The sequence below is a fragment of the Amblyomma mixtum genome, chromosome 2, assembly GCF_055824585.1.
Source record: "Amblyomma mixtum isolate Tamu chromosome 2, ASM5582458v1, whole genome shotgun sequence".
NCBI classification, from domain to species: Eukaryota; Metazoa; Arthropoda; class Arachnida; order Ixodida; family Ixodidae; genus Amblyomma; species Amblyomma mixtum.
This window is the reverse complement of record NC_143013.1, coordinates 33,164,180-33,187,969: the sequence shown is the minus strand read 5'-3', so window position 1 is coordinate 33,187,969 and position 23,790 is coordinate 33,164,180. Positions and strand designations below refer to the sequence as shown.

At 47.4% G+C, this 23,790-nt stretch overlaps 2 protein-coding genes across 3 annotated transcripts in view; one reads left to right on the top strand and one right to left on the bottom strand.

Moving 5' to 3' along the window:
- LOC149358907 (sodium-dependent nutrient amino acid transporter 1-like) overlaps positions 1 to 23,790 on the bottom strand; it is a 92,229-nt gene that overhangs the window by 1,225 nt on the left and 67,214 nt on the right. Inside the window, exons 3-14 of one of the 2 annotated variants that reach the window (XM_089571093.1) lie at positions 21,764 to 21,895; positions 21,204 to 21,367; positions 19,516 to 19,574; positions 15,557 to 15,689; positions 14,367 to 14,501; positions 12,951 to 13,054; positions 12,080 to 12,213; positions 7,410 to 7,525; positions 4,825 to 4,953; positions 3,133 to 3,232; positions 1,038 to 1,138; positions 745 to 903 (exon numbers count right to left, since the gene is read on the bottom strand). In XM_089571093.1, coding sequence (XP_089427219.1) covers positions 745 to 903; positions 1,038 to 1,138; positions 3,133 to 3,232; positions 4,825 to 4,953; positions 7,410 to 7,525; positions 12,080 to 12,213; positions 12,951 to 13,054; positions 14,367 to 14,501; positions 15,557 to 15,689; positions 19,516 to 19,574; positions 21,204 to 21,367; positions 21,764 to 21,895 — 1,466 coding nt within the window. The remainder of the gene's footprint in view (positions 1 to 744; positions 904 to 1,037; positions 1,139 to 3,132; positions 3,233 to 4,824; positions 4,954 to 7,409; positions 7,526 to 12,079; positions 12,214 to 12,950; positions 13,055 to 14,366; positions 14,502 to 15,556; positions 15,690 to 19,515; positions 19,575 to 21,203; positions 21,368 to 21,763; positions 21,896 to 23,790) is intronic. The other variant, XM_089571094.1, reaches the window with a different exon arrangement.
- On the top strand, positions 22,052 to 23,572 carry LOC149358910 (uncharacterized). The gene has a single exon (XM_089575278.1). It carries the CDS (start codon positions 22,052 to 22,054, stop codon positions 23,570 to 23,572), a length of 1,521 nt encoding a protein of 506 aa, XP_089431404.1.

Below are 23,790 nucleotides of genomic sequence, written 5' to 3'. Positions count from 1 at the left end.
GCGAAAAGTAGAACAACCTTAAGCCACTAGCAAACTGACTGCCGAAGAAACAGGCCGGTTTGTCATGCAACGGCTGATATCAGTCTTACGTACTTGCTCTATCGTAAGAAGTGCCTCGTTAATCATGTCCATAGTCCAAGAACTGCTCCGTTAACTTGATTTTCCTGCCTTAACTACACAGGGATGCTGAACAGGGCAAGTTGGAGAGGATGTATGTTTGAAAAAAAGCCAGCGCGAATGAAGAACGGGACGGAAGCAAAGGAGACAAGCGCTGTCTCACAGCTGAATTTATTAATAGGAAGTGTACAGATTAAATTGCAAAGAACACATGAAAAACACATGAAAAAAAAACGAAGACAAACGCGACTGAAAAAGCAAGTCAGAGAAATGAACACTCAAATCAAGGAAAGCAAAAGTTCGAAATTGCGATCAGGTCAGTGCTGAATCCAGGCAAGTAATCTCATTCTTAGTCAATGCAAGTGATGCTTTTTCAATTGCGTTTGTCATCATGATTCTTCATGTGTTTTTCATGTGTTCTTTGATATTTAATCTGTATACTTTCTATCAATAAATTCAGTTGTGAGACAGCGCTTGTCCGTCTTGCTTCCCTTGCTTCCGGTCTTCTTTCGCTCTGGCTTTTTCTTACCTCTCTCCAGTCACCGACTATAATTTACTTATGTGAATGATTTTCTTTTAAACTTAGAAGGTTTGTAGAGGCCCTCTTCTCGAGAGCGTACTGGTTACCTTGAGGACATCTGGACTGGGCGCTCTTAGGAAGGCTACGATCATCCAGACCACGATCTGACCAACAGCAACGGCAGCCAGGACCCAGCCGATGGTTTGACCGATCGGAGGCAATGTGGACGAGGACTTCTCGGTTACAGTTCCGTAGACAAAGATGGCCTGAAGATAAAAGGCAGTATCGTAGTTTCGCTGACACTCAAATGCACTTAAGCGGCTTTGGAGATGTGTTTCAGGAACTAAAGAAACAACACATTTCTATTTTTTTTTTAATATAGCGTAAAAAGGCTACTTACTATCAACGAGAATGGTGTTAGGATGCCCCAGGTTATTTTCCAGTACCACGACAAGGGTTCACCAAGCATGTAGCCAATGTCGTTGCATATATTCTTCCATCCTGCGCATGGGAAAACCACGGGATCAACTCGGTGAGATGTGCGTAGTTTGGGAATGTGAGATGAATGAATGCGAGTAAGTAAATATGTGCGCGGGGAAAACATTAGTTAGTAGACCTCTAGACCGGGGCTGTAGAAATGGCTATGCTTAAACATGAAGACCCCTTTCGCTAGTGTCCCATCGTCAAGACGACCTAGCTTTCTATGCATCGTAAGCTCAAAAACATCGGCTTCGTCATTTCGCCCACAGTTACACACAAAGGTGGGATTTTGTTGCGAAAGCAACACTACGCGAGTCGCCGAGCCATTTCGCGGAGGCGAAGAAAGGCCATAGTGCGCATGCGCGAGGAGCAGTGACGTCACACGGCGCACAGCTAGCGCGCCGCCGTCGTCGCTGCGCGGGTGACTCAGAGGTGCCGCCGCCGCGCTCGCCAGTTGCGCGTATGCGGTAGCCAGTGTTGTCAGTAACGCGTTACAAGTAACGGCGTTACCAGTAACGTGTTACTTTTTTCGGTAACTTAGTAACGTACTCGTTACAATTTCGGAACCGTAACGGGTAACGTACTTACGTTAACATTTTCCGGTAACGTAAGGTGTTACGTTACTAGTTACTTTTTATTTCAATTGTCCCCCTCCTCCTCTTTTTTTAAAAAAAACGCCAAAAATGGTGTTGCTAATAAACAAAATCTACAGGTGCTTTCAACGACACTTGCTGCGGCTCGCATGCGAGAAAACACCTACCCTTGACGTTGCACTCAACTAAAAAAAAACAGCACGAGCACGCATTCACACACGTACTTGTCTTCACCCCAAAACCACTCACACACACAACTCTCTAAAGAGTGGACGCATGCCGAGCCACCAATGGACCATTTGCAGAAATCTGTAAGTCAGTTTCTCCGTAAGCTTGTTATCGAACCAAAAGGTCTCGGTCCCAGGCGACACTCTCGCATCCTTTGTGGAAGCAGTTCCCTCTTATGAGTAAACTCGGTAACGTCGCCAGTTTACTTAAAGATGGCCCCAAGAAAGCCGTCGAAAGAGTACAATGGTACAGCACAGAAAAGGGGATTGCAGTCAACCGGCCGAAGTAGAGGAAAAAAGAAGGCAATGGGCCTTTGTTCCCGTGCCGGCAGTAGTGAGCTACCTCATGCTAAACTTTCTAAATTTTTTCTACTCAACAACACTGTCGCTCCAACTTTCCCCCCTTCATAGTCATAACCCCCCCCCCCCCTTTCTCCCCTAGCCAGAACAAGGAAGAACCCACTCCCCACAGCACTGTGACAAAGGACGGCTTCCCTCCTTTTCCTGCCTAGAGGCTGTTGCAAGCAGAGTGCGACCATCCGGAGGTTTCATTCGCTTGAAGAATATGAGCGTGTTGTCTGGGTTTGAGATATTTTGGTTGGAAAACAAGCCTTGCAGAGAAGACGAGTTACCGGTTACAGTTACAGCGAAGACGCACTGATTAAAATTTATGGGCATGGAGTAACAACAAAGTAAAGTGCAATACTTTTTTTCGGTAACGGTAACGCGTTACCTTTTTTTGTAGGTAACGTAGGGCAGTAACGCGTTCTTTTTTTTTATAGTGTAACGAGTAACGTATTTAGTTACTTTTTTTCGGTAACGCCTACAACACTGGCGGTAGCGGCGCATAGCTAGCGTGCCGGGGCCGCCGCCGCTGCCGCGCGCTCTCCATCACCTCTCTCTCTCTCTCCTCGTTGCTTTCGCAATCCTCCAGGTTTAACCAGAGCTAAACCACTGCCATTTTTTCTAATAAAAGCAAGGCCGGATTCGCTCTAGAGTGTCGTACTCGCTGCCTTTCACCCAGTTTAGAGAACCAGTCCTGAAGCTGATTCCGAACTACAAGCTTGATTTCTGGTTTGGTTTGGTTTGGTTTATTGGGGTTTAACGTCCCAATATGATTGACGCCGTAGCGAAGGGCTGCGGAAATTTCGACCACCTGAACTGTGCAAGATGATATAGTGTATAGTTGACTTACCATACACCCACACGATGCCGACCACTTCGAAGATGGCGTAGAGGAACAGGGCTCTTCCGACTCCGTAGTTGTCGAATAACAGCCGCATGGCGTTGCCGCTCTGCATTCAGGCACTTAAATTTATCGTAGATGCACGTGGTCTCAAAAGTAAATAAAGAAATAGAGACTTTCGCAGTCGGTCAAAGAATAAGCCAGCCAATGTGAAAGGTAAAAGAAATGTGATCCTTACGTGACAGGAAATGTGCATGGACACCGGAACCAGAGGGAGGGGGATGGGCAGGCCAGGGTAATTCTTTAATTTTAAAATGTAAATGTCGGTTTACCTAGCCTCTGTTTTAGACAACCTGAAAAGTGTGTCGACGCATTACGTATCCGACCGTCTGAAGATTCTTGCCAGATTTAGGCTTAAAGGAAAACAGTTCTTCACCAGAAGCAAACAAGAATGGGACATTCCTCGATGGAGGACATTATATGGCAACCAGAGCCTTCGGTTCACTTTACCATACGCGTTCAGTCATCATCGTATAAACAGCTAAGACATTTTTACAGCACTCATCAAGGACTTTAAGTTGTATGTATTTCATGCAGCTAAGTCTTTCTTTTCCTTGTCTAGGGCAGCATTACCTTGAGCATTTAATTTCTTAAGGCTCAATCCACGGAGTGGTGCATACTGTTCAACGATCTTTGGTGCTTTACTGCTATTCTTTATATTCTGATTCCTTTGTTTGATGAGAGGAAGCTTCGCTGTTCTGTACTATGTCACAACGTGCTTCATGTATCCTGCGAGTGTGCACACGCTCTGTTGATCTGCCTTTTTATTTATATATATATTTTAACTTGCCCAAATGGGCCTCGGGCATCCCTCAAGCTGCCGTCGTAGCTTTTCGACCGAGGCCCATTTCTTGTATTTGAATGAAAAAAAACTTAAAAAAAGCTTGGAAAGAAACTTGACACAGCTTGCTGTCCCAGACGCAGATGAAATGCTGAACGCGCATGCAGGGCGTTTGACAGGTGCACGTGCTGTCGTCACGGAGGACTTGGCGACATCTACGTTACAAAGAACCTGAACTTAGCCTACGTCAAATAGTTTGCAAAGTAGCAGTTCCAACATTACGTAGGACAAGCTGCATTGCGGCGAGGCATTTTTTTTTTCGCAAAATCATTGGAACCACTTGCAGGTAGGTACCTTTTGTACTTTAAAGAGACGTCGAAAAAAACTATCCAATTATCGTTCATGATAAATATCGCTTCTGTGCTTTTTATGCGTGTGTTTATACTTTTTTACGGTAGCTAAAGACGCATTTATTGCGAATAAAATTAGACTTAATAATTTTCTGGCTACTTGATTCAAACTCGAGACGTCTTCACCAAAAAGACTCCGAGATCACGGTTTTGAAGTTAACGGCGATTTAACCTAGCCTCTGAGATCATCACCCTGAAAAGTGTGTCGACGTATGCAGTTTACTTGCGAAATCGGCCTGTGATGGCGGCACTTTCATTTCTTTTGTTTTTTTCTTGTTTATAAAAACTTCCGTTTCCAGTGAAATAAGCGTATTTGTCTTTAGAAAGCTGCAATCAGTCGAGCCAAGACAATGCAAATCTCTGCGCGGTGTTCCTTTGAAGAGGAGCCGAGAAAAGCTTTCCGCTGATAATGTGACATGGCGTTATCGACGAGAAAGAGGCCTCACTTACGTCAGTGCACAGAACAAGGCCCGTGCCAAAGCACACGGCACATAAAGAAAGCACGGTGAAGCCCTTGGAGGATCGCAGGCTCGGGTACCGGTCCTCCAGCACGGCTACCATGAGCTGAATATTTGATACCTGCACCAAAAGCCGAAGACAAGGAAGAACTGCTTACATTAGATCCACTGACCGGCTTTGCCGTATGTTTAAAGGACCATAGACGTCAATTTTAGTTGCATGTTTTCTTCTTTCAGATGATTCGTTAGCCAATAAAACACAGGGTTCACCATGTGGTATTGGACTACGACCACTAAATAATTTATAATTAAATTTTTTCCTGATGCTTTTTTTGGTTTCGGTTTTATCAGCCGAATGATAGCTGTGATGTGTAGTTGATGTTCAGGTCAAGTGAGGCACAAAAAAAAGACTAAAATATAGTCCCTGATTCGTCGTTTTAATTACTATCACGCTTAAACCAGCCCGCTTCCAGAGCTGGAATGACAATAAACGACGTATTAGCAGTTATACTGTCGTTTTTTCATGCATCACGGGACCTAAACCTCAACTACGTGTCACAGCCATCGTTCGGCTGGCGAAAAAGAAACCGAAACAGCATAGAGAAGAAATTCAATTATAAATTATTTAGCGGTGATAGGCGAATACCACGCCGCGATCCGTGTACACTAACGTCTGACGAATCATTTGAAAGAAAACACACAATAAAAAATCTGGTGTCTGTAGTCCTTTAATGTGCATGTAAAACGTAATGTAATGTAATGTAATGTAATGTAATGTAATGTGATGCAATGTAATGTAAAATGCACTAATTCTCTAACGAATATTTCCTGTGTTATTCACAAATTCATTAGGCTGCCAGCGAAGGTTTCGCTGGGCTGAATTACTTTATCGCCTTTATTTTATAGCGCTGTGAAGGTGCATGCATCATGACGGCGGAGTGTGCCTTTGTATGAGCGTTCATAAAAAAGCAACATGCATGCTTTGCTTTCTTCTTTTTTTTTGCTTTCTAAACAACTGATATAAACAAACCAAGATTCCTTTCTTCGCACTCTTTTACCACAAGCGTATGTGTTTTTACGCATATGTGCAAGATCATGTCAGCTGTGGGGACGCTTTCGTCCCCTGCGTTCGCTTTCCCTCAACGCGCTAGTTTCCTGTGGTTAGCTCCTCCGCAAAGCACTCCTCTCGGTTCGGTGACTTTCCACTAACAGGGGAGGGCGCTCGCGTCGCAGCGACACCAGCGCCACGGATGGCGTTTTGCTGCGCGCTCGCGGGGAGCTACGGGGGCTCTTCTCCCTCGGCACCGGGAAGCAAGCGGACGTTTCGCTCGCAGCTTCGCTCTTCGTCGACGGGCGCCCCTCGGTCGGAACTTACTCCCGCCGAGCCCGTCCCGCTCGACCTCGGAGTTCCCTTTGCCCTACCGTGGGCGGACGTTCGCTCGTAGCCGTGCTGGTGAGTCGGACATCCTAGATTCCTCAGTGTATTTTGTTGCTAGCTGGCGTTATTGTTGCTATAGCAATAAATGCCTTGTTTGTGTCAGCCATTGTGTCGTTCCTTTGTTCCCGTAGAGCAAGGCCCGCCGTGGTCGGCGTGCGCTCAGTAGCGTACGCGACCACGGGGTGGGGTCCGCGCGGTTTTGAACTGGCTCAGCCGCGGTTAAACGGGGAATACGTGTTTATCTCCCCCACTTTAACCCCACACAGCCAATTGCAAATTGTTGTCTCAGTCGTACCCATATTGCGCTTCGCAACTCACAGGGCGACACCTAGGAGCCGCTGCTAGTTCTAGAAAGGAAGTCTGCGTGACTGGACAGCACAGCAGAACCGAAAGCCACACTGACTCGAGCATGTTTCCTCTGACTAATCAGATTCTGTTCGATTTTGGCTTTTATTGTAGGCAGCCCACCACTGTACGGGGAAGCGCACTGTACTTCGTCCGTGAGATGCTGTGTTGCCATGGGGCCACTAAGTTTTGTCAGTAGTCCGGCTACGCAGACCGAGTATCATCATTACACTCTAAACATGAATCAGCCTATATGGGAGTAAAATGGGATTAAGCTGTCCTCTAGTGCACTCTCTTTTATGGGTAGAGTATGTCGCCCGAGTCCAGGCGTAGGTTCATCACTAAATATACAGAATGCTTACTCTTAGCAACAAAGGCATATTGCCAACGCAAAGCATAGTAACTTGACGCAGTTAGCAATGGGAGGAGTCTTTTAAACACGGCACCGGAGGTCTTGAGGTTAGCCAATAGAGAGGTTTCAAACATCGGTTAAAATCTTCGTCACTACTAGAAATTCGCATGTTTTGAAAAGAGAATTTGTTTCTGCTGCCAACTCTGAGTATTCCGTATTTTCAGTCATAAAAACCCACAGAAAGCGTGCAGGGCTTGGACAGAATACCCTTCCCCTAAAAGGGAGTCCACTAGAGGATATCTTACTCTCCTTTTACTCGTATATAGAAATGTGTTCAAAGCGTACGGCTGGTTGTCCGAACTGCATATTATAATTAAACAACAACACTTGGAGGCCTAGTACTTATTTTACAGTAGTGAGCATGCGCATGGGGTTCACTTACGCAGCTTCCCAGGCCGAGAAGAAAGAGCATGAAGAAGAACAGCACAGACCATAGCTGAGGCACGACTGAGATTCGGCTGAGGGCTTCTGGGTAGGTGACGAAAGCCAGGCCCAGATCTGTTGACGCAGGTAAAAGAACAGACAGCCTAATGCAGCACATACAATGCGGTGCTTTGGCACTCGCAAGATTATGCGCAGCAACTTAACGACTGCACTTCTTTCTTTACTACGTAAGGAACAAAATTAGCACCGGCTATCACCAATAGTGCGAAGTAATTGGTGTAGATTCCAGAACACGATGAGGAATCCGCAGTTTGACACGTGAACAAGAAGAGGCGACGTAAAACAGGGCGCGACCAACGAGTAAAATTGAATGTTTATTCCACGCGCGGCAAAATTTAGGCAGCGCAACTTTGCTCCCCAGATGTTGCTGCTCGCGGTATAAAGTTTTAATTGTTAGTCAGTGCCCTGTGTTGCGTCGCCTCTGCTTGCGTACCGTGCCGAATAGTTCTTTTCTCAACACGTTCTCGGACCAGTAGTAAAGCCTGATATTTAGAATCACGTGAAACTGGGTTTCTTTTGTTATTATTATCAATGCCAGGTTTCCGAGAAGTTCTCGCTGAACAGCTAAAACAGACGCTTGGGCGAGTTGGTAATTCATGATTGTAGACAGCGCGAAAGAAACGGGGACGTGGGAAGAACACAAAGACGAGCGCTGACTTTCAACTGCAGCGTTATAGATTGGCCGGCGTAAATATATACGTCAGGCACAAAAAAAAAGAAAACATAATGACAATCTCATCAACAGATATAGGCGAACAACTATTGAAGGTTGCAACAGCGGTGCCATTATCTTGTCATCATGTTTTCATTGGTTGGTTGCACCTGATATATATATATTTTCGCAGGCGAATCAATAAAACTTCAGTTGGAAGTCAGTGCTCAGCTTTGTGTTCTTCCCACGTTCCGTCTTTTTCGCGCCGTCTACAATCAATCTCGCAGAATATCGAACATATGCGCGGATCCTCCCCCTTCAGTCCAACATGTCCCCCGTTCTGCACGCCGGCCGTCGTCATGCGGCCGCACAGCACCATTCCCCTCTCTTTGATACCCAGCGTGTAGCTTACACGGATGCCTCCTTCGTGGCTCCTCGAGGTTCCTGCGGCTACGCCCTGTACCACCCCCACCTCCCCGCTCCTGAAACTCACACCAGCGGGCCTTTTCTACGCCCTCCGGATGCATTGTCCCTCGAGGTCCTCGCCATTGCGCATGCCCTCCAGTCATTTGCCCTCCTGCCCTCCAGTCATTTGCCCTCCTGCCCTCCATGCATGCCCTCCGTTTTCCTCCGCTGGGTCCCTGGGCATTTAGGGATTGACGGCAATGAGCTGGCCCATCAGCTCGCCCGCGGCACACTTTTCCGGGCACCGTTGATCCCCTGGCCCAAGCCCTCGGAGGACGGTGGGAGACTCACCCTTCGCCGCACCATAAAAGAGGTCTACCTCGAGCTCCGCCTCGACAAACGCCTTTACCCTTCCCCTCGTCCATCACTCACAGTGCCGGAGGCTCGCCTTCTTCGGTACGTTCAAATGAATGCAGTCATCACCCCGTCTCGCCTCTTTCTCTATCGCTATCGATCAGACCCTTCCTGTCCTAACTGCCCCTGTATCTATGCGGACCTTGCCCATTGCCTCTTCTATAGGCTCCCAAAGCATCGCCGGGTGGCGCTGCTGCGCCTGATGTGCAGCGCCATCTATGGGAGAAAAGTAAAAACTGGGGCGCTGCTCGCTGCTCGCGCTGCTTTCACCACGCTTCTTTGCACGCGCGCTCTCTTGCACGTGCGCGCGCCCGCGCTGTCGCGATGTGTCGCCTGCATGAGCCACAATAAGATCGTTCAGACTGACGCGCAGTACTGCAATGCAAACTTAATTAAAGGGGGGAAACTGATTAGTCGCGTCTACTATGTGGAGCAGACGGTCGACGATGAGGAGGCCCATTTGACTGTAAAATGCGTTTCTCGAGTGAGTATTAACGTCGTACTGTATGACATGTAACTAGAGGTAAGTCCACGGTATAATTATATGCTCGAAATATGCGAAGTACTATCAGCTCTGAGAAATAAAGCGAGACACTTGTTGATCGTAGTTGTCAGTTGTTGCATGCGATGCGCAGGGCGATCCACTTACGTGCGAGTCGAAAGGACATGCGACCAGGCAACAGTTCGTCAACATTCTACTCCACCTTGGGGGAACCCCCTAAACATTTGACCACCATTGTTCACACTTGCAAGTGCGACCTGCGGGTCGCCTTCTTGCTTGAAACGAAAACTCTCCGGAATAACATTGCTTGCGCGCTTTCGAGAATTTCGTCTGCTTTGACCGCGTCTCCTGCACTCGCGCTCGGTGCGATTCTCAATGCACTACGGCGACCAGGAGGATATCGTGACGGTATTGATGTGCACCGCAGTCGTATAAGCGTCATGATGACAGCGACAGCGGCGCGCTTCTCAGGGCCGGCCTGCCGACCTGTTTGCCTGCCGCCGCCGTCAGAAAAATACGCTAATATTGTTTGTTCGCGTTCATACCAAACCCTGGAGTAGAGCAACGTCAAAAATGAATCATTTTTGAGGATCGTTGGCCAATACCGAGCTGCTGGTAGAAGCGATAACTGCGATACAAGCATATTTCTTTTCCAAAGCCGCTTTGCTGATGCCCTGTGCTGCTCGCCTGTTGTCACCTGGCTCCGTAGTTAAAGGCATCACGGAAATCGATCACGTCTTTGTTTTATTATGTGACGGTGAACATAGTAAAACGGTGACGCGAGTAGCACCTTTATTACAGCGCTGGCCAGTTCCGAAGTGCCCTCAGCTGCAGCATCGATGCGAAATGATTAGGCTTAGCGACGACTACGGCAGCGAGGGAGCAGCGCAGCTCGTCGCCCGGCGTGGCCGCGGGCGACGTCGTTGCCGAAAGCTCTACTGTCCGCGGACGGCGTCATTGCCAAAAGCTCCACTGTCTCGCCGATTAGTTCAGCGGCTTGCGACTCGCAGTCGCAAGGCTGGAAAATCGAGCAGCGAGCGACTTGCCTGCGCGTCGTCTGCCACTTTTTTCGTGCATGGTAGGGACAGACTCACTGGCTCTCCGAAGAGCGCGGCCGCATACTCGCGTGTTCGCGGTAAGAGTGTACCACCGTGTACATACGCTTTGGTTTTTACATTACGGCCTTCGTACTACCTCCTTTTTGCTTCGCCGAGACCGCGTCTGTCAGCGCGAAGATTGCGCCTCGCGCGACTCTCCCGTCGCACGTGCACACAAAGCTAGCAGGGCGTCTGCTACGGCGCCGCCCCGAGTTTCCGCTGCTCGCCGCTGCGGCGCTGGCGTCGCGCTCCCAAACTTGAGCTTGGGTTCCCTATTGCCGGGCTGCTCAGCAGTCGGGTTCCTACTCCCCACCCTCTCTATCCATCACCACCTGGCTCGACTGGCTTGGCGTTGAAGGGGAGGAAGAACAGCGACTTCAGGTCGCCCAGGCGGTCGACATGCTCGGCCTGTAAATTTTGGCCGAATAAAGACCTTCTACTACTACTACTATGCGCGGCTCTCGCAAAGCTTTAAGGTCCGTAACAAAATTAGAGAAGACGTTTAAGCTCCGCCTTAAGGGATGACGCAATAGCGTAATGTGTTAATTGCCATATATGCAGTAGGTCATGCTCTACTTTACATTCATAGATGCCTGGGAGTGCTCATACTCCTCCTGGCACACTGGCGCAGTTAAGCGATGCGCCACTGCCCTGCGATGACGGGTGCTCCCAGTGGTGGGCCTTACACGGCACAGGTTGCTCTTCTCGTGTAAATAAATAAATAATCTAGCTGGCACCTGCCTCGGTGGGCAGTTTGCTCATTATCGGGTGGGCAGGTTGTGATGATACCGCTAGGTCACGTGACCTAGTTGGCCTACCTGCTTCCTAGGTTGCGCTCTGGAGACCACCTTCCATAGCCATGCTCGTGATCTTTGTTGCGAAAGCAACACTATACGCGAGTCGCCGAGCCATTACGCGGAGCTGAGGCTAGGCCATACTGCACATGCGCGAGTAGCGGTGACGTCGCACGGCGCACAGCTGGCACGCCGCCGCAGTCGCTGCGCGGGTGACTCAGAGGAGCCACCGCCGCGCTCTCCAGTTGCGCATGCGCAGTAGCGGCGCATAGCTAGCGTGCCGGGGCCGCCGCCGTTGCCGCGCGCTCTCCATCGCCTCTCTCTCTCTCTCTCTCCTCGTTGCTTTCGCAATCCTCCAGGTTTAACCAGAGCGAAACCACTGCCAATTTTTTGTTCCCAACGCCGCCGCCGACAACGCCGACACCTGATTTTGTTGTGAGCGCTACCTTTAACGCTATCGTATAAAAACCTGCTCCATCGTCAGTCATGGTTTCCTCGTTTGTGTGCGTACATGCGTGAGAAACAATACGAAAGCTCACCATCAAGTTTATCAAGACCTAGATGACCATGGCGTTCTGTCTCATGCATTTGCGGCGTCGGCGCATCGGAGACAGTACTTACTGCCTTTGCGCATCGTACAAATTAGTAATCGAATTGAGCTCACTTCAGGTTGTTGCAAGGTTACTCCATCGGAACAACGTTTAGGTGTTAATTAAGCTCGGGAATGTAAGGTACAGTACTCACCCGAGGTGCCTTTCAAGACATGGGAAATGTCTTCAGTTCCAAGTTGGTGCGCCAGTGAACCAAGAGTGGAGAAAACCACCAAGCCGGCCAAGAGGCTGGTTGCAGTGTCGGCGATTGAAATTAACAAAGCGTCCCTATAACGTAAGGAGAAGAGAAGAGCCTATTTTGACAGCCAGGGCTCGGCATGTATTCGTAGAGTTAGCTACGTCAGACAGTGTACGCATAAGAGACTGTAATCTGGCAAAGAAACCAGCATTCTCTTACACATTGAATATTGGAGACAGGGCGCACGCATCCACGTGAATACGTTACTGAAGTGAGCACATTTAGCGTGGTAAGAAGAGGGGCTCATCAACGTGACACTGCTTGCGATACTGCTTCGCGAACAGCCTGAAGTGTATAGCAAGGCTGTTGTCTACCATTCTCGGGCAAAAAGAAAAATTGAATAATGAAATAGTGAAAGGTACCATGATGGAAATATTGAAGGTGATGGTCCGTTCTTACAATGCGTAGCAAAATCTTTTAAAGCTTTTCCGTCTCTCGCATCGAGCAGTTAAGGCTGCCATATAAAACCAATGGGGAACGCTTTTGACGATAGCTAAAAAACGTTAATAGCAAAAGAATGAAAACATGCCGACGGGAGATCCGCGGATATATTGATTGTTACAATAAATCTTACATTATATAGAGAAATTGCGTTTATAAATACTCTCCCGTTTAAAAATGCTTTTGTTCAGAATTTGCGGGTATGGGTAGCTCATATTGACTAAAACGCAAGCGCACAAGTAGACGGGGATATGAGAGAGACACAGGACAACTCTCTACGCATATTGACGTTTCGAAAACAACGAGCTGGCCAGAAAAGACGCACCTTGAAACCTTGTGTGCGAAGTCGTTGTAGCTAGAATACATTGTTAGCACTCCCATGCCGATGCCAAGGGAGAAGAAGGATTGTTCACACGCGTTGAACCATACCTGGAAAAGGACATCGTCGGAAAACATATTAATCTCTATGTATCATACCGTATTCAGCTGCGATTAAAATGTCCCGCTGAAGGTATCCTAACGTACCATTCGAGTGCCGTGAGCTAACTGCGCTGCACCGCCGAGACCCATTCGCGGTCATTACACTGAGCTGTCTCACGAAAAGCGTAGAGTAAGAAAGGAGAAGAGGCTATCCCAATTGCTGAATATTCGCTTGTAGGCGTTAGTTCACTTTATAATATCTTCATCCACGGCACCAAATGAAGGATATTCAGGTGGAAGCCTCTTCTGATCGCACGTTCCTCGGCCTCCTCTCTCCCCTTGCACATGCAGCTTTTCTCAGAAAAATCGCAGGCCATTTATGAGTTCGCAACGTGCACGATTAAGAATTACCTGGCTTGCGATCATGAAAAATGCAGGCATATTAATGTAAAAAGAGTTAGGGTGTGACACTTAATTACATTACGCGTTGATAATGTTATCGCTAATATGAAAATGATATATGATAATGCTATCGCGCTATCAACCCGTAATACTCTCTCTTGCTGTTTTTAAACATGACTAGCAGAGCTTTCGAGACACATCTGTACACAACCCTTGAATACGTCCCGGCTTGGAAGGCTCAATTCATTCGTAATTTCTAAACAGCAAAATATATATAAATTTAGCTTCAATGTTCATATCAAAAGCCTTTTTTTTTTTTAAATAGCTTCACCTAAGGTGACTGCAAAGCAGGGTTTTTTTTTAACAATATGCAAAATTTATTGATGACATTCGTGACAGGACACGCAACCAGGCATTCCAGGCATTCTCTTCTCTTCTGCCCGCCGCGATGTCGCAGTGGTTACGGTGTTCGGCTGCTGACAGCGTTCGGCTGCTGACCCGAAAGATCCGGGTTCGATCCCGGCCGCGGCGGCCGAATTTCGATCAAGGCGAAGTTCTAGAGGCACGTGTACTGTGCGATGTCAGTGCACGTTAAAGAACCCCAGGTGGTCGAAATTTCCGGAGCCCTCCACTACGGCGTCTTTCATAGCCTTAGTCGCTTTGGGACGTTAAACCCCCATAAACCAATAAGCCAATCATCTCTCTCTCTTCTCTCTCTCATTACAATACTCCGAATGCACTCCTCGATTTCGCAAGTACCATCGACCTCCTCCAGCAATTTTCTGATGCTCATGCGCCAGGGATGCGCTGGCCGTGCTTGCGGACTATGATGAATGCGTGTGAAAGATGGCATTAAGTTTCTTCCGCGGAGGCCGCATTGACGAAATTGGTATTATTTTTTCGAGAATATTGCGCGCACCTGTATCTCGAGTATCTTGCTCCACTGCGGCACGAACAGGGCGGCGAGGCCCCTGAAGGCCCCCTCCTGGAGCAACGTCACCACCAGCAGAGACAGCAGCACCACGTAGGGGAACGTCGACGTCAGGTACGCAACCTGTAACGGAGCGGACACAGGTACAGTCTTTGTCAAAAGTTTAGAGCCCAGGAGGTTCAATTTCAAGTTTTATGCTGGGACTCCAGGAGCATTCATGGAAGTCCTACCTATTGCAGGAGGCAGTACCAGAAATCTTCTCATGTCCAGGAAATTTGGAGCGCTAGAGATCCATTAAGAACGACACAGTGTGGCTCAAAAGAAAACCCCCTGGGATCCAAACTTTTGACAAAGGCTGTACATCTTCACGCTGTCAGAGAACGGGAGAACGCTGCTCTTTAACTGTTTAATCAGTTCTGTGTGTTTATAGGTTTTACGATTTCTTGAAGTATATCTTCATTGTAACGAATCCCTCTCTTTTGCCAATTTTTCACCATATTTTGTTATCTTTATGCTATGAAAAGTAAATTATTTCGTCCTTGACGGAGGCTAAACGCTCATTATAGCTTGCGACTGGCCCCTAAAACTATTGGCTATTTAGTCTAACCCTATTTAATATATAAAAATAATATATAAGATTAAGCTTTGGAGCTAGAACTCTCCAAACCTACCTTAAGCGCTCGAGCAGCGTGCTTCGTAGCGCATCATGTGCACTTGAGTGATTTTTTTTGTTTTTATCTCAAACTAACCGATAAATTTCGCACCCAGTCTGCAGCTCACTGTATTTTCTTTCTGTCACACGTGAAAACAAAACAAAAAAAAAACTCGAGGACATTCTTCTCTGTCTGTCAGCTGTTAGCGCGAACACCAGTGGTACATAGAGCGCACGCAACTATCAAGATCTTCACCTGAAATCAAAGTTAATATCTGGCTTATTTCACTGCAGTGCACGCTGCTAGATGGTATGGTGGATGATGTGGGAAATGAGTAAATAAAGAAATACGGCGGGCCGAGAAGGCGAACGACTCGACCTGAAGCCGCGTCGCCACAATCAGACGCCGTGCGAGCAATCAGGTAGACAAATGCATAAACAAACCACATACATTGGTTGTGTGGAAAAGAAGCAGTAAAATGAGCTCATCTCTGTTTCTTAGTGCTGTTCCATATGACGTTCATACCTTGCCAATGGAGTGGACTCCCTTCAGTGTAGACAAAGCCTGAACGATCCAAGACAGCAGCAGACACAGCGCCATCCTCCAGTCGAAATACGAGGGCATCTTGAATTCTCCGCTGTCCATTAGTACATAATTCCTACTCCCAGCCGGGCAAGAAGTAATCGTAAGAAACATAGTGCGGAATAAAAGTGGACAAGTGCATCATTAAGAAAACTGATACAGTGCGCAATAGGAGATATTCAAAATTCCGCAAGTGCGCTTTCCCACATAACAATGTTGTCCCAAACAAGATGGCTGACCATGCGTTTCCAGCTGAAACGAAGCAAGAAACACTGGTTTTTTGTTCGGTTCTTCCAAAATACGTTTCTTACATTTTGTCCACACCTTTAGCGCCTGTCCTGAAGCCAACGTAGTTTCTTTATAGCGAAGTCGGCCATCTTGTTTGGGGCAACATAGTTATGTGGGAAAGCGCACTTGCGGAATTTTGAATGTTCCCTTTTGCCAAAAGTGACGTTTTTGCTTCTAAACCGTACACCTTAGCCTTTATGGCACCCCTAAAGACCGAAAAGCGTCAGAACCTGAGGACAAGGGTTCGCCTTACTTTACAGGTATTTGCTTGGCTACGCGGCTTAGAAGCAAACCACCGTTGCTCGGTTACTATTGGCAAAGAAGGTACAAAACAAGGTCCCGCGCTTAAAAAACCGCATGCGCGATCTCCCGTATAGGAGGCATTCGCAGCTGAGTTGGTGCTGCGGTTGTTCAAATGCGCAACCGAATACTGCCGCCCGCAGTCAAGTGTGTAGCTACAAAATGCGAGCCCATGTTTTGTCGCAAAAACAGACGTGAGCCTCTCTGATAACGTTCTTCGTTTCAGTGTGCCCTACAGGGCCTCGAAATGTTCGCTCACAGTGTCGCCGATGTAAACGCCGCTCGTCAAGGTCACAGCATATCTGTTTGCTCACTATAGTGTGTGTTACGGTGCTAATACCGGCAGTGCAAACTTCTTCACTGATGCTTTGACAAGCGAACAAACAATCAGCCAGTCAACCAGAAAAACAAGGGCGATTTAACTCTAACAGAGAGACACTGCGCCATTCACTGCACAGTCAAAATTTTTATCACCTTCTTGATTAATGGGAGAGCATTATATGGCTCCGTCGGGTCAGCAAAAAGTTTCCGCAAATTTGTCCGCACGATTACGTCGTTTTCGTAGAATAAATGTGTGAAAGTCTGATTGCTACTGATAGTGTGTGATCAAATTTTGCCGTGGGAAAAAATTCGCTGATGAGGTCTAGTTAACTAATTAATTAAACGCAAAAAAATACAGTTAGACGTCGATATAGTAGATGGACGTCAGAACAGCCACGGCCGTCGATATAGTATGTGGACGTTGGCCGGTTGACCGCAGTGATCTGAAAGTTTTGTTGTCGTTTTCTTTCTTCACATATTACAAGGTTGATTATAGCTGTTAGATCAGCTATAATCAGCTATTTTATTACACAAAATAGCTGCTGCCACGTGCGCTGAGCCACCGATGCGACTGTTTGTTGAGTACGCAGCGCGTCTATTCTCAAGAAGCACCTGCAACGCAAGTGTCATTAGAGACTTTTGGAATAAGGGGACCCTCTTGGTTAGGGGAATAGCAGGGCGCCAGTGCGCGCGTGGAGAACAATAACTCGAGGGCGTTGCTCTTCCGCGCATGCGCACTATCGCCCAGCTATTCTCCTATCCCCCCAACCGATCGGGTGCCCCTATTCCAAAAGTCTCTGTTAACCGTCGCAAGCGACGTTCCATCACATTAGTATATCGCTGAACCGCTTTTGACGTGAGCTCTCTCTGTAATATGGAAGCAATGCATTTTATATTGGTGCTGCCCAAAAAGCGCTCAATTCAGCCACTAAGCTTTTTGCCACTGTCTAAATTTGAAATGAATATAACCGGAGTAAAAAATGGCGTGTCTTTGAAGTTCGTGGCAATAGCTTTTCACGTTGACACAAAGATGTCTTTGAAATATGGAAAAAAAAAAACGGTTGCCGCAGTGCAAAGAGAAATTCAGCGAAGCTAATGCTCAGTTACAGTGTAGTAAGGTCAGCAGTCGGAAACGTATTTTGCATCAGAAAGTTTCAATGTGATGGTAACGCCGTGAGGTGACTGCAGAATCACAGACGACCACACGCAGCGCAGTTGTGGCATTAAAAGGACACTCAGGACCATAGAAACTGACCTTTATGCATAAGGTGCCGCGTTTAATTGCAAAGAAACCACTCTCAAAGAAAACAGAGCTTTTGTAAATGAAAATTAAAAAAAATACAGGTGTCGCCACCACGAGACTACTTTGAAAGTAAAATGTGTGCGTAGACATTGAATTTTTTTCGCGGATCCCGGAGGCTATACTACAGCGCCATTCACATCAAAACGGTGGCAGCCCGTCCTTTTCGGTAAACACGTCACGAGTCCTAATCGACTGGCGGGAAGGTTCTGAAATCTAGTTATCTCGCCGATAAATGAGTTTTTGGTCGCAAGAAAAACAACAACACAGCCAGAAGAGCCAGAAAACCAATTTTTACTGAGAGAAATAGAGAAGAATCACCGGGGAAACCTAACGAATTTACGTGGGAGTAATACGAAAGCATTCAAATTTTATTCCAATTCCATTTTATTGTGGTTTTAATTTAATTATATTCTAAATCGATTTCAATTTTATTCAATTTCTTCGCAGTTGGTGCAGTTGTAAGTACTACACTGGATGAGTTACCGGTAGAGCCATCGGGGTGGCTCAGTGGTTATGACGCTCGGCTGCTGACCCGAAAGACGCGGGTTCGATCTCGGTCGCGGCGGTCGAATTTCGGTGGAGGAGAAACTCTAGAGGCCCGTGTACTGCGCGATGTCAGTGCACGTTAAAGATCCCCAGGTGGTCGAATTTCCGGAGCCCTTCACTACGGCCTACCCCATAGACTGAGTGGTTTTAGGACGTTAAAAACCCATACACCATGAACCAAATTACTGGTAAACTTATCGTAATTTCCCGCTTTAATGGTGTCATACAGTTTCGACCAATCGCGATGTTTGTAACGCCGCCACTTTTTTTGGCGATGCCGAGTTTTCGCGTCGACGAGCCAGCTAACGCTTTCGCATTGATAACTGAATGGAGTTGTCCTTGGTAGTTCTGATGGGTTGCTCAGGAATTACTTGCGAACCGCCATCGAGGTTCTTGCGGCTTTTGCTTGCCTACAACGCCTCATTACTTTCACCTGTGCGGCCCATACTGTGGTGTCTCGGGGCTAAAGCCGCCTTGCCTCAGCTTCGGTGTCACGCAGTGCGAGGTCTTCAAGTAGACGCCTATTGGCCTCGCACTGCGTTGCACGAAGTGAAGGGTCTTGAAGGGCTGGCCTTTTTTTTTTTTCGGTCTCGAGCAAGTCGCAACACTTGGGCAGCAACAGGATCTTCTATCCCTGTCTTTCTCATCGCATCTGAGAGAAAGAACGCTAAACAGCAGAACAGCCTGCAAGCACGTGCTAGAGCTAGCCCGCATGTACAGTCTTTGTCAAAAGTAATCAGGCTTCATTGTTTAGTTCTAGCTTCTATAGTGGAGCCCTTGTGGCTTTCTTAAAGATCAAAAGGTGTTGGAAGGTATCAGGACCCCCAGCCCTTACCTTTAACGACCATTTCAGCTTCAGGGAAGCCGGTAAGGGTTCCACTGTATGAGCTAGAAGCAAACCATGCAGCCTGGTTACTTTTGACAAAGACTGTACTCTGCCATGAAAAGGCGGGCGCTCAGGCAACGTCCTGTGTGTGCCTCCTCCCTCGGCTCTCCCTTGCAGCTGTCGCTGTGAGAACAGCACTTGGCTTTTTCGTCCTTGAGTACTGCTTTAAAAGCGTAGAGTACGATGACCGCGAAATCGTGGCAGTGAGAATTTTGATAGAAGTCACACTTTTCCTTATTTGTTTTTCAAGAGTCTTACCTGAAGAACTGCTCGGTCGAAGAGGTAGCGTTGTCGGTGAAATTCTCGGTTGAGTTGAGCTGACCAGTCGACAAGTGAAAGATAAATCAAAACGTTCACTGTATCATCTGCTGCATGCACCGTGCTCAATACGAAGAAAGTATGTCTTTAACGGTGCAATGTGCGTGACTACTTCGACGTGCACACATTATGATATAAGAGCCGTGTTTTGTTAGTTTACGTTGCTGGCTTGTGCAGGGAATTGTTCTACCGCTGCTAATGCGCAGCCTTTGCTTGTTTATAAAATGTGGAAAAAAAAACCTTGACTGCACCGACGAGGCTAACGTAAATTGCAGTCACGTTACGTGATAGTAGCCCGAAATTCGTAATAATTGGTTCATGGCCATAGCTAAGCCAGCGTTGCCCAAGCAAAGTCAACACGACAACGTTATCCACAATCATTACCACTCGGAATTAATTTACCAGGAAGTTTACAATGCGTCACAAATTGCGTCATTATTAAAGCAGAAGCCTTTAATGCCTCATCGTTGTAAGCAGGAGTTGTCGACAGAAATGTCACGCTTTTCAATTGGTCGAAATGGTCGTGACGTCAAAGTGCGCGAATTTTAAACAGGGCCAATTGTACTTAAGCCAGTAACCATGCAACCAATTAAAGGGATGGTATAGTGATGCTCCATGTAAGTGGGACTGAGTTTAGTGAATTAACTAATTAGCCTAATTAACCTTTAAAGTCAGACCAGATAAATAAATAACAGCGAGTAGGAAATTGGTCGAGTTGGGGAATCGAACCAGGTCTTCCGGAGTGCGAGATGAGCACGCTAACCACTTTGTCATTCCAGCTCGCTGGTTTGGAATGACCAAAGGCGCGTCTAGCGAATACGGTGTCTTCGTTCACTCCCATCTTCCTCCCTTCCCGTTACGGCGAGGTTCAGGAGTCCACCGAGACATGCGAGACACATTTCCTTTCCTCAAAAACCAATTTACAGACGAGCAAGGCGTACAGCCGAATGGGCGATGCCGTTCTGTGAACTCCCTGGCAGCGTTGCAAGAGGGTGTCGTGTTCCACTCTTAGAGGCGAAGCTTAACATCTTAACCACACATCAGTGACACAAGCAGCACCACCGCGCTTAAGGCTTCCGCCTCACCGCACTTTAGGTCAACAAAGTGCCCCCCTGAATTTTTTCGCGGTACATTAAGAGCGCGGTAAATGTGAATGGCTTCATTCAAAGTACTTTTCATCTTATGAAGCGTCTAAACAGTTACATCTCGCACTGAGCGCCGTCAAGTGACCCTAACTCCAGTATCTTGAAATAAGTGGGCAAAATACAGTCTTCACTGTCTTCAGTGTGAGCAACTACTCCACCGGCTCAATCAAACTGCGCGCCTTCAAGCCGCCTGAGTGCTGGGCATGTTGACAATATTTCGGCTTTGCTGAATGCCCAACACTGTGACGGAACAAGGACCCCTCCTTCAAAGCAGGTGTCCACTTCTACCGAGAAGCCCAAAAAGCTCGTACGCAAAAGCACGTCTCGCATCGAAATGTCCCACATCGAAATATTTTACACCGAAACGTATTTCACCGACGTGCCTTACGCTGAAAAGCTATACACTGAGAAGTAAAAAACTGAAATACGTCACATTAAAACAACCCTTCACGTAACTTTCACGCCCCTGAAGCCATCACTCACTGTGCTCTGACGAAAACAGTTTTCGTCGCTCCATTGGGGATCGCACAGAGTCCAGGGAAGCGTGCTTTGCATAGATGCGAACATGTAGAACAGGCAAAGAGCCATGATGTAGTTGTACGAGACGAGGATGTAGAAGCTGGTCACGAACTGGGCGACGCTGATCCCTGCGAGGAAAAACATGCCGAGCTTCAGAGATCTCAAGAAACACGTGAAGCGATACGCTGCACGTGCTATCCAAGAGAACACTTAAAATTTTAGTCCTAGAGGTACCTTTTGGAATTAATAATGTTTAAACACGCAGACCAACCAGTCCCGCAACAAGCTTTGCCAAGTGTCATGATCAGAAATCATCAAAAGCCGGGTGACTTGAGGGAAAGAAAGCCAACATTTAATTGCAGAGGTTGCGCTAGGAGACCTACAAAGAGGTCTCCTTGGTTGTGGATATCACAAATGCATTGCGTTACACTTCGAACAAAATAGAAGTTTTTTTTAATCAAATTACTACTTTGACAATTTCTTTGTGTGACCGGACTGCGCGAGAAACGGGCTACAGCCCATACCTTTAAAACCCGGAGCGCAGTTCCACGTTTGGACCACACCTCTTCCGGTGAACTGACCGATGGCGAGCTCCAGAAAATATACCGGCTTCCCGACGATGAACAAAAGCACGAAGTACGGGATGAGGAACGCTCCTGAAGAAGATGGGGAAGAGAACATACATAACAAATGTTACAATATAGGCATAACGGCACTCCCGATTGTGGAACAGCATCAAAATGATGTTAGCCTGTCAGTTTTAAAGCAAGCCCTCAAAGCGGAGTGAAGCTGGGCACGGCGGAACTACCGGCATGCGGTGGAATAATCATTTTGCCTTCATTGTGCAGATGGTCATCGGAGCGCTGCCTCCGACCAGCGCCAGCATCAGCCACTTGCCCGAGGAAAATGCCTTCGATCGCGGAATCACCACCGCCAAGTTCCACGTGCGAGACGCGCTGACACCGCATCTGGATGTTAACTGGCTACACCGATCGTCACCGGGCACATGCGCGGACCACTGCACGCACAGATCGCTACCAGCGCCACCGCAGATCAACAGTATATACTGCCTCCCCGAACATCACGATGTCACTGGGCACGGCGGCACTACCGGCATGCGGTGGAATAATCATTTTGCCTTCATTGTGCAGATGGTCATCGGAGCGCTGCCTCCGACCAGCGCCAGCATCAGCCACTTGCCCGAGGAAAATGCCTTCGATCGCGGAATCACCACCGCCAAGTTCCACGTGCGAGACGCGCTGACACCGCATCTGGATGTTAACTGGCTACACCGATCGTCACCGGGCACATGCGCGGACCACTGCACGCACAGATCGCTACCAGCGCCACCGCAGATCAACAGTATATACTGCCTCCCCGAACATCACGATGTCACTGGGCACGGCGGCACTACCGGCATGCGGTGGAATAATCATTTTGCCTTCATTGTGCAGGTAAGAAAAGAATTTGGAAATTGTTACCGTTCAGATGACCGCTTTCTACTAGTGCTGCCGTGCCCGCAGCTTCAGAGTATAGTGCACGATACTGCAGTGTTTCTTGGAAAATTGTTGCTTTTAGGAGGTGATGTGGAAACTAACCCTGGCCCTGAACTTGCGCAGATTGCAAAACAACTAAAGGACATTGCTTGCGACATAAAAGACATAAAAGAAAAACGACTCACAGAAATAGATAAGAAACTGGATGCATTGTCAGTGTTAGAAACCAAGATTACGTCTTGCCAGAATGAAGTTTCCCGCATGACTAAAATTATTGATACACTAGAAAGACGGATTGACGATTTGGAAAACCGGAGCAGAAGATCGAATCTAATAGTGTATGGCTTAGAAGAGGAGGATGAAGAGAACAGCGAAACTCTAGAGCAGGCTGTTAACACAAAAATTATTCAAGATACTCTGGGTCTTGACCAGGTCGCCATCGAACGAATTCATAGATTAGGACGACCAGAGAGCAACAAGATCCGCCCGGTTATCTTTAAACTATTAGATTCGAGACAGAAGACAGCTATATTGAAGAACGGTCGGAAGCTAAAGGACACAAGATTCTGTATTGGCGAAGATTTTTCCCCCAGAATTCGTGAAATCAGGAAAAATCTTTGGGCGAGCGCGAAAGAAGAACGCGAAAGAAAAGAAAAGGTGTCCTTGGCCTTCGACAAGTTATTCATCAACGGCCGTGCATATGTCTGGGACTATGAGAAGAATAATCGAGTACCTCTGAAGGAACATGATGGGAAGACCAAACAACCACCTCTGGAAAAAAACTCTACCGATCTAAGCCCACCAATGACTCGACGGGGAGCACGGTCAAAAAATTAACGGTTATCAATATCAATGCGAGAAGCGTTATAAATAAAGTCGAATCCCTAGAGACTGTTCTACTTGAGCACGAACCAGATATAGTCGCGATTACTGAAACCTGGCTCTCCCAAGATGTCAGCGACGATGAAATTGTTCCACCGAACTACGAACTTGTCAGAAAGGATCGCGCCTCCCGCGGTGGTGGCGTGGCACTTATGATACAAAAGCGCATCCCA

What these genes read in the sequence shown, in the direction of transcription:
- LOC149358910 (XM_089575278.1), top strand. Translation starts at nt 22,052, where the DNA reads ATGCGGTGGAATAATCATTTTGCCTTCATTGTGCAGATGGTCATCGGA.